This window comes from Phycodurus eques, chromosome 5 (genome assembly GCF_024500275.1).
Source record: "Phycodurus eques isolate BA_2022a chromosome 5, UOR_Pequ_1.1, whole genome shotgun sequence".
Lineage (NCBI taxonomy): Eukaryota > Metazoa > Chordata > Actinopteri > Syngnathiformes > Syngnathidae > Phycodurus > Phycodurus eques.
The window spans coordinates 21,109,924-21,120,596 of record NC_084529.1 but is presented as its reverse complement, the minus strand read 5'-3'; the positions used below and the strand labels follow the sequence as shown (position 1 = coordinate 21,120,596).

Sequence of the window (10,673 nt, the reverse complement as noted above, 5' to 3'; positions counted from 1 at the left end):
AAGACAGTGTTCATGTTGTGCAAAATGCATTTTCAACACAGTGTAGTGATGAACCTTTCATGTAATTTCTTGAAAACACTCTGAAGCTTGTAGGTGGTCAGTGGTTAACCCACTATATGTCCCGACTAACCAAAAGTAGAAACAAAAGTTGGATTCATCATCCAAGAGCTGTGTTGTGCATCATGTGTAATTAATGACTTCAACACTATTGTTGGTCCAATCAAAACACAATAATGGTCATACTGTGTGAGCTGCTTTAGCGATGTTATTTTAGAACATACATCTGTGTATTATTTTAATTGAAATATAATAAATATTTCAGATTCAAATAGTTTAATCCTGATTGAATTTTTTTCTTCTACTTTTAATTTTTACTGTTTACTTTGGTTCATAAGCCCCCGCCCCCCCAATAAAAAAAAGCACACATTGGGACATTCTAGTTGTTTTTAATTGCAATTATTAACCTTATACTCCAGTTTATACATTTATACAGATTACAATAGTTGTCTTACACCCAAACATGACCCCTACTTGGAAAAAAAGTGTTTCTGTATGCCGGTGATGCACAAGCCAGTTAAATGACACATTTAAAGACCATGTGGTCACAAGTGAAAATGTGTGGCACCTTCATTAATTTGGGGGGAGAATACCATTAGTTTAACGTTAATGCTGTTTTGGTACATAGCATGTCATTAAGCCAAGGGTATGAAAATAGCCACATTTTTATTTCTACAGTATATACATTTAATATTAATATATTTAAGTTGTGTGTTTTTTTTTTTATAAATATGCATTACTCTGAAATACTGAGCGAATCTACCAGCAGGTTGTAATGCCACAGAAGCGTACACTTAACAATAAATCTGATACGATATATGACTAGCATTTAGTAGCAGGCAGGCTTTTTCACCATTTTCAATTGAAAATGGTGAACATGAGCAGAGGATGTGAACACCCCCACTTAGAAAATAAAGCCTATGAAATGATACAGTTTTTACCCTTATGCCCTTTCTTCTTTTTGGATTTAGTCTTTTGGTCATATGGAGGAGGAGACATGCCTCCCACGGGACTGGGCAAGTCTTCAGTATAGTAGTGTCTAAGTGGCCTGGGCTGGGGGATGGGCTGACCGAGGAAAAAGCCCTCCTCCTCAGAATCTGAGGAGGAGGATGAGCATGTAGAGCACCAGTCGTCATCCTCCCCACACAGATCTAAGAACCTCCCCATGGCTGAACCCTGAAGCCTGTAATCTGACATGGTGCCAGCCGGTGGGTGTCCATGGAAACCTTGGTCTCTCGTGGGACCATGCACATTCCGTCTGTGGTCCATTCCGTAGGCCATTTGGGCCCTCTCTTTTGGCAAAAGGTTAAGAGCGTTGTCAGAGCGAGACTTGCGGCTGCGACGCCTCCTGTGATGGTGGTGGTGGCTGCGCCCAGAGTGATTTTCCTCGCCCTGCTCCTCAAAGTGGAACGCTCTGCGACGTGTCCGTTCACTCATCGGGGGCTGTCGCACCTGGAGGTCACCGTAACGGTCTAGCACGTCGTCAGAAAATTTCACTTGATGCTGCCTAGCTTGTGAACGTGTCCTCCGTAGGGCAGGGACATGTGGTTTAGGTCGCTCCTCTGGAAGATGTATCGCCTCTTCTTCAGCAACATTTTCCTCCACTTCCCGCTCGGATGCGAGGCTCTTCAGGGAATTTGTACTCCTGTGTAACATGGAAGAGTTGAGGGTTCCCATGTTACTTGTTTTCTCACAGTCCTCTGTCTCCAGCTCATGGAAACCTTGCACAGAATAGACCAGAGGTCTGTCTTTATCACCATCAACAGAGGTCCCTAAAAAAGAGGAATTAATTGTGAATAATTCTGCACGTACTCTGGTTATTTAATTATCATTATACAGTATAAAGTTTGAGCTATGTTACTTCTCACCAGTAATATTGGAGAGGGCCAGTGAGTCCATGGAGTCTCGGACACTCGGATCCTTCTTCTTGAACTCGTCTGATATGCACTCCAAAGAGCCACCGTACCACTGCGACTCCTCTTCCATGCTTGCTCCAGCTCCGTGGTCGAGCTCAAGCTCTTGGATCTTCCTGCTGCTTGCAGGGCCTGGGTGACTACCGTAGGCCGAGTCCCCGAGCCCATCTTGTGACTGGGTCCAGTACATGTCAGCCTGGTACTTCTTGCTAGCGAGGCTGCCCCTCCCTTCTCCGCCACTGCTTCCAGGTTTGAATGACTCCTGTTTGGACTTGGCATCTCTTTCTGCAACCCAAAAATCTGTGGGTCTGGAGTCACTTGCTTGTCTGAAGACCCCATTTTCCCCAAATTTCAATAGTAACTGAGTCATGTAGTCTTTATGCTCCACCCACTCTACACCTTGATCCTCCGGTGCCTCTGTATCCTCACCACGCCCCCTCCAGAAATGCTCGTCAGATAAGTTGAAGTGGGCAAGCTTGCTGGTCATGTTGTCGTCAGGATTTCCACTAAATCCAGGAAACTTGTAGTTGACAGAAGGTGAGAAAAGGAGTGACTGACGGCACTGGTCGGCCGACCGGCTGCTCTTGCCCATGCGCACGCTGCGACGGCACTCGCGGGAACGTGCCGACTGGAAGGCTGAGTCAGATGAATCGGATGCGTGCACGTCCTCCCCGAGGCTGCAAGCCTTTGAGCAGTAGATGCGACCCTGGTGTGGCAGGAATGGACAGCCCATGAGGGAGCTCTTACACTGGGCACAGCTAAAACAGCTTTCAGTGGCATGCCAGTGGAGACCGTCGTAAGTCATTTGAGCATTGTCAACACCTGGAACATAGGGAATTGTTAAAAGAGGATTGTAAATATAATGCAAAGCTATTTAGTACTGAAAGATGCTTTGTTTTCACCCAAGATAAAGGTAATGTCTTGTGTGAATGCTCAGAGAAAAGCATCCAACATTAAATGTGTTGCTCCTCGAGATTTGATCTGAAACACTGGACTTTATTTTTGCCCCAAGGTTTTTCCAACCACATTTTCGACGTAGGAATCAGTGCTGAGTCCCCAACTGATATCTTCCCTTGGCACTGGGCTTGGCGTTAGCATCTCTCAGCACTCGGACACCTTTTAAGGGTCTTACCAATATGTTCTCCACATGCCTCACAGTACTCTGCGTAGAGAGACTCAAAGCAGCCACAGCAATAGGGTCGTCCATCCTTCATGATATAGCGCTGGCCTCCTAGAATTGTCTCGCATTCAAAACAGGCAAAGTGCTTCATGTGCCAATGACGCCCCTCAGCCTCTGTGCACTCGTCAGCAAAGATAATCTGTAAAGCAAATATGTACAGTTGTCTAAAATCCAGAATGTAAACAGTCTGGGTTTCTGGATGTTCCCAGCCTATGAACCTTTTGTGGCAATAAACACAAATGATTATTTTCCCCCAAAACAATTCTGTAGGGACATTCAAATTAAAAGTACTAAATCAATTAGTCGTAGTTCCTCTAAGGTTGTGGAGTTGTGGTTTTACCTCATCACAGGCTGAGCAGCGAGGTTTGAGGAGCTCGGCGTGGTGCCTTCCACAGTGGATCTTCCCATTGTGGTAGAAGTAGATCAAATCCACCAGCAGTTCACTGCATGTGGAGCAGGCAAAGCATGCCGGGTGCCAGCATATTCCAGGACCTGACCTGACTGCAAACACTGCCATTTCACCACTGTTGATGTTCTCACCGCACTGCAAGTATGCATGCATAATTAGTTCTTTCGTGTCTTTGCTCTTCTATTTTCCAGCCAAAATGTCATTAGTCACAGCTAACATCAAAACAATTTTAACCACTTGTAAACTAGGATATAAAAGCTATGAAATCTCCAAGAAAAGTGTCATCAAGGCTGTTTTGCAAGTTTTATGATCGCCTTTCACGAGAGCAGTGTTTTATTTTTAAATACTCAGTAGAACACTGTACTAAACTACGCAAGCCGAAAGGATATTGGCTGCAAATTTATCTTGCATGTTTGGATCTTTTAAAAACAAGTCGCATCAATGACACTGAGCTCTTTATTTGAGCACTAATATTTCAGCCATGGAGACTAGAAGTACACGGTCATAGACAAACACACATAACCCACCGGGCATCATCCATCTTTTTTCATGATTTGTCTTTTACATTGAATCGGATGACTATGACTTCAATTATTCACATAGGTCAAAGTGTCCTAGGGTCTGCTGAGATCTAATGTGGTACATGCGTACATGCTCACAAACGGTGTTCAGACGACTGCGAGGCAGCAGTTTCGGTGTGCCCCTCCCCAGGGCTTCCTTCTTCCTCTGGATGCTGAACATATGGAGCTCCTTTTTCTCTTCCTCACTGAGAGCTTGGCAGTAACGAATCTGGCAATGAATGAGACCATTCTGAGTTATACATCGAACAATTTGTTTTAATGGGTCAAATGTTGCTGTATGGCAATGTTAGTTAAGAGTACAAGGTTGTAAATTAAGGCTGAGGAGAAGGAGAACAAAGGCAACTCTTGACCCTAGCTTGCCCTTCCTACTCCCCTAATATATCTTCACCCACTGGCGCTGATTGACAACATGATTTTTACAAGCCCTCTTGATCTTTCCCAAAGACTTAACAAGGGGAAAAGCAGACGTTTACACAAACAAGGGCCTCTGTTTAAAGTGAAATCGCGAAGGCAGGCAACAAAGGAAAAGAGCGAGTGGGAGCGAGGTGCCACGGCGCTGGTGGTGGCATCACATAAAGCCTCTTTCAATCAGTATCCCTCTCCCCTGCTGAGCCGTCTTTGTAAAAACCCACCGCTATGACAGGAATCCAGCTGGACGTGGGGCTGGGCCCCCACCAAAGATCATCAAAGCATCTCGTCAAAAGTTGCATTGTGCCCACGCTACAAGATGTCTACAAGATGGTGCGACCACAATCCCACAGCGGGAAGTCGATCGGGATGCCAGAGGGTGACTGAAGAACTGCACTGAGCGACGTTTCTAATATTTCAAGTTATACAGTATTGATAACTTATGTCAATAACTGTGCTGCTCTCTGCTCGCTTAATTGCCACTGATTGAATCTGTTATAAACATACAGTGGTACCTTGACCTACGGGTTATGCGCTGTCGCTCGATCCATTTCTTTGCATGCCATGATTTGAGGCCATTGCTAGATGGCAGCAGCGAATGCCACAACAACACCACAGCATCCCATGATTTGAGTTACGAGCTCAGTCACGGAACAAATGAAACTGGTAAATCAAGGTATTGTTAAGGTCAAACCTCTGACAGTGTCAAGTCAGCACTGAAAATTACCCTGTTAAGTGTGGTGCTTAAGTTGCAGTCGATGAGTTCTTACCTCATTATCATGCGGCGGTAGTTGGTAGAGTAGCTGCTTGATTCGGAACTTCTCTCCTGGACTGTTTACATATGGGATCTTATCTTCGGGTAGGCAGGAGAAGTATAGCTGGACCTAGGAAATTAATTAGATTGTTATTAACCACAAGTATGTCCAAAATATTGGACTCAAATTGAGGCAAAAGTATGTTCCATGAGCTGTTTGGAATGTTTTTTCTGTGATACTGGAGGAACTGTTTCTCCATAAATCCACAAACAAAAAAACGTCCGAATAGTTAAACAGGTCAAATCAGGAATTTATTTATTTTTAAACGATCATAAGCTTGTCTCTATAGGGACAGGACAAAGTAGCCTGTTGCAGTGGCACTTTGACCTTTGGGGCTGACCACTTGGAGAGTAAACTTTATGAGGGAGGGGCCATTACAGCCAGCCAGATAAAGAGGTGGGACGTCCTGGTCTTATGTGTTTGGGGACTTCCTGCAGCTCAACCCGTCTAAAGGAGTAGAGCAACGGCAATTTACCCTGACAATCAACCGCAACATTGCCGGCCTCCCCATCATAAATTATGCACATTTAATGCTGCTATTACCCCCTCATCCAGCTCCCCAGGGGCTGAGGAATAGGCAGCTACGCGTTTCTTTACCATAATGCACCATTCAAGGCAATGAGTGCAGTAAAGACATTACAGTTGACCCATGCATTGGCCAAACAAAAGCCCCTACATGTTTGGACTTCTCGGCCTGTGAACACCTTCTCCTCAGGCCCATTTGCTTCTCCTCATTTGCTTCCATGTGTGTGGTTGCACAGGAAAAGTAGGATGAAGTTAGATAGAGGAGCTCAGAGAAGAGTGAAACGAACAGGCGGGTTTAGGAAATATGCCACATTACACCGGCTGCCCTCCGGGCTTGATTACCCGCCCTGCTTGTGTTTGTGGAGGAAAAGGCTTGTTAAAACGTTAGCCTCCCCAAATTCGCGATCCTGGTAGCAGCAGGATGCTCGACCCACCAAGTCCTCCAAAAGAGATCTCTGATAATCACAAGCAGACTTGACCTTAACACAGTTGGTAAATAAAAACTGTACATCCTGTGTGTTAATGGCTGTTAGGTAAACCAACTAGTCTGCCTTAAAGCAAACCTGTTATGGATTTTCCGCATTTTGTTGTTCGGGGTGTTAATCCACTGGTACACAAGTCTATAACTTGCCGAGTTCCACTAATGTGGGCCAAGCAGAAACCTGATGGGGAATTAGAATGAGGTCAAGGCTGCTTTAATTCTCTATCAAGAGAATACATGGATGACTGTCTCTTCACAGTGAAGTGAAGGAGTCAATATTATACCGCTCCTTACCTGTAGTAGAAGTAAACGCAAGTACAAACATAGCCAACCTATTAAAGCTGACTAATGAACAAATTACAAGACATTGTTTTTACACTCACCTGCTCAGGCCGTAGGCCAGGTGGTACCCAGGCGTACTCCTCCAGTGCGCAGCCGGAGTCGTCATCCGAGGTAGAACTGCGTTGGAAGCCGGATGTCAGTTTGCCGACTTTCTGCTCCATGATCAAGTCTCGCTGGTGCGGCCCGCCTTGATAGCCAGCCGTGAACGCCGTCGCCGTCCCACCCGCCAGGCTCATCCAACGCTCCTTTTTACTAGACAAAGGGGAAGTATTTTTTTAGATCCTGGAATGATCATTTCTTATTGACACGTTGAGCCATTCAAACTGCTGGTTTTTTTTGTTGTTTGTTTTTTGTTTTTTTTTAGAGGCACTTCATAGTATCTAAGGAAGCTCCATTAAGTCACTCATAAAGTTTTTCAGATTTTATTGGCACTGTCAGACTTAAAGACTTAATTTAAGAAAAATAAATTCTTATAAATAAATTTAAGTCTTTATTAGAATTGTAGGTTAGTTTAAAATTCCAAATTGTCCAATGTTAGGGGTGTTAGAAATTGGAGGTTCAGCTGGATGAAGAATGTTGCACTTTTGTTCGTGTGCAGGAATCCAATCTAAATTGCGATGATTTAGCCTTAGCAGAGGCCTGTGCTTAGATTTTTGACATCTTTTGTTTTGGATATTGTACAGTTGTATCCAGCGTTGTATTCATTCTTTTCCCATGTACCATAAACCAAAAGTGAGAACCAGCCACTGGCTGTGTGTCCTTCTGTGTTTCAAGAGAGGCCGTCGCAAGTGACCCGCGCTGGCTTGATCAGTTGAGCCTGGGGTCTGTATAAACACCGGCCTGACAATGGGACAAGGTCACCATATGGGGAATGTCCGCAAGGCTGGCGTCTCTCCCTTCATCTCTCCTTTTGCTTGTGACTGTTTGTTTTCCAACCTGCTGCAGCCACTGTCTGATCCATCCTTTCATCTAGCGGACAGACTCAAAAATGGCAGACAGGTGAAGCTAGGAAAGAAGGCTCGACGGATAGCGACAATGTCAGAGAGAAAAACCTGGGAAGGGAGATCAAACAGCCACAGTGTTTACCACACAGGGTGGCCTTGTGCACTATTTTTGCAAGCATGGCTGGGCTGTGGGGTTGACTTAAATAGACCAATAGATCAGGTTTGAAAGAACCATTGAAGTCTGTTCTTATGTCTTCTTACTGCAATGTTAAAATGAGATCTACTGGCTGTTCATTTGGATCGGTTACCCTCAAATAAATAAATTTCTAACTGACACAAATATCAAAGTAGGAAAAACAATGACTGTTTGATAAGATTTTGATAATTGGCTGCAAAGTTTCTAGTATGACGTATGTACTGACAAACCTAAGCTCTTAGCTCATTGAAGAGAACATCTGTAAATTGTTGTCCTTCCAGTTTTTGTGGTGTATAACTGCGATGCATCATACTAAGGAATGTTTGTAATAGTTTTTCCAAATGCAAATGTTGACAATGGCTCTCAGTATGATGCAGTGCAGATCTGCACAGAAAAATATATTCTTAAATGACAATGTCAATCAAAACTGAACATTATCATCTGTTTAAAGGCAGTATTCTCGTATTGAATCTTATTTGATTGTTGGGTATACCTAATGAAGCTCTGCAAAGACACATGAGATAGTAGATTGTATGTCTAGTTGTGGCCATTCTTCAAAGACCAACGGGTTCTATAACATTAAATAGGAGTCCGGCCACTGGCAACCAGCGTGGGCCCTTGACACCCCCCATACTTCCGCTCTCGCTGCCACTCCCCATATGGCCGGCAAGGGCAACCGAGGCTGCGGCGAGACAGCTGACAAAACCAGAGACACTCGAACACAGGCGTGATCGTTGAAAAGGCTCTAAGATGTGGAATGGCGTGGCTGACTTGGGTATGCATGCATGTATACAAAATACTAGCAATGGCCTTAAATGCATAAACAGCCCATCAGCTGGAGTTCTTTGTTCCCTGCTTCTCGTTGATCGTGACTGGTTCCGAGATAGCAACCCGCCAGACCATTCTAGGCGTGATTAGGCGTTTTAGAATAACTACCTGTCTGTGGCCTTACATGTCTCTCTCAGGCTTCCCCAGTCAAAGGGGATCAGAAGTAAGCCTGATGGATAAACGTGGCAGATGTGTGTTAGCAAGGGTACCAAAAATTATTTTCATGAAATTATGTAGAGGGATGGGTCAAGACGAGAGGTTAATAAAGTTAGTTGTAATTCCATCCATTCATCCATCCATTTTCTGTAGTGCTTATCCACACAAGAGTTTGGGTGAGCTGAAGCCACTCCCAGCTGACTTTGGGTGAGTTGTGTGTGGAGAGATTAAATGCTGTATCATTGTAAAACGTACGATTTCACAAAAGACTGCAGTCTTTGCTGTCGTCTCCATTTGTTCAGAATTTGGCAATGAACTTGTAATTATAGGTTGATTAATACAGTACTTCATTGATTCTGTAGGGAATTCTGGTATCTAGGAGCAACAATTTTAGTTAGAACATACCCGCATCAAAACGTAACAAAGAAATCACATGAAGCAGATATCTGTCGTTACTTTGTACAATCATCAATCAGAGGCAATAATAAAAGTATAAAACAATTTACCTCTAACTGTAACACTAACAATAATTAAAAGGAGAAACAAAAAGTGCATTTTTTCCACCCAGATGACTGGAGTGGAACAATATTGATTTATTTTATGGTCTTTTCTTCAAATAAAGGCCGTTTAATTTTTTTTAACTTTAATTGCTAAACATTACATAGTTTTAGTTATGAACCATTTGTAGGGCACTATAGGGAAATAGAAATAAAAAACGAAAATAATTATTGTACATTCGATTTACTTCAGTAATGTTTTAAGTATGTAAATCATTACATCTATAATTATATAGCTCTGACGTATACTTTTCCAACATTGTCATTACCTTTCTTTGCTGATTGATTCAACTCGACTTATTCTGAGGCCTTTTGACTTAAATTACCAAATATAGTTCCTTGCACCAAGGAACTGCCAGTCAAACCTTTTTCTTTGATAGATTATTACACTATTTGCTGAGCTAGGAGGTAAAATCTAGCACAAACTGTCATTATTGCCTTGGTGGTCTGCCCCATCTAGTTTGGGATATGTGACTGCATTGTAGCACAAACTGTCAAGTCAGTCACCTTGGCTTTATGACATCTCCCATTAATCACCTCTGATGTCCTAAACAATAGTGCCGTTGTTGAGGAATCTGCTAGTGGCTTGTTCAGCTCACTTTTCATCTTTTATTTATTTATTTTTCTCGTCCTCTCCTGAGGATGTGCTGTTTTATCTCATACATGACACTTAAGGTCCACAAAGGCAGATAACCTGTCCTCAGAGAAGGGAAGAAAGCCAATCGCTTGTTCCGCTCAGCTCCATTGACTTGCAAATGAGACCAAAATAACCTGCAAAAATGCAGGCATGCTTGAGAGCTGCGCATTGGGAGCTAACTATAGGCAGATCTGGTCACACGTTTGACCATGCGCTTCATGAAGACGTTAGGCTGTTTCATACAGACGCAAACCTGAATCACAGGAATGTCTGGCTTGAACTTCAAATCGCAAGACAGGATGTTTGGCGTCTTGTGTTAGTCAAAGCCCCCCTTCTTTTCTTATACAAGCACATCTGCTCACATGCTAATTTTTCCATTAGTTGTCATGCAGCTCATTTCCTCTCACTTTAGCCTCCAATGCCTTCTTGAATGACAGAAGCACTGAGCCAGCTAACTCGGCCATGCTCAGGTTGACTTGCCAACGCACTGACTCATCACTTGTGTTGGTTTTTAAACTTTCCCTCCTCCCTGGTGAACAAGGGGTCTATATTTTCTGTCATTAGTTTTAAACTCCCTCCTTCTCACCCCGGGCCCATTACCAAGGCACAACCCCCTAGCCCCCACACCTCGAACCGCCAACCTC

At 43.6% G+C, this 10,673-nt stretch overlaps 1 protein-coding gene across 1 annotated transcript in view; it reads right to left on the bottom strand.

The window, feature by feature from the left end:
- Positions 1 to 430: 430 nt before the first annotated feature.
- The window catches only part of prickle1a (prickle homolog 1a), a 31,619-nt gene continuing 21,376 nt past the window's right edge, over positions 431 to 10,673 (bottom strand). The window contains exons 2-8 of the mRNA XM_061678020.1: positions 6,753 to 6,963; positions 5,319 to 5,432; positions 4,211 to 4,348; positions 3,491 to 3,694; positions 3,103 to 3,289; positions 1,926 to 2,792; positions 431 to 1,829 (exon numbers count right to left, since the gene is read on the bottom strand). Of these exons, the coding sequence (XP_061534004.1) occupies positions 976 to 1,829; positions 1,926 to 2,792; positions 3,103 to 3,289; positions 3,491 to 3,694; positions 4,211 to 4,348; positions 5,319 to 5,432; positions 6,753 to 6,947 (2,559 nt within the window). The 5' untranslated portion in view covers positions 6,948 to 6,963 and the 3' untranslated portion in view covers positions 431 to 975. The remainder of the gene's footprint in view (positions 1,830 to 1,925; positions 2,793 to 3,102; positions 3,290 to 3,490; positions 3,695 to 4,210; positions 4,349 to 5,318; positions 5,433 to 6,752; positions 6,964 to 10,673) is intronic.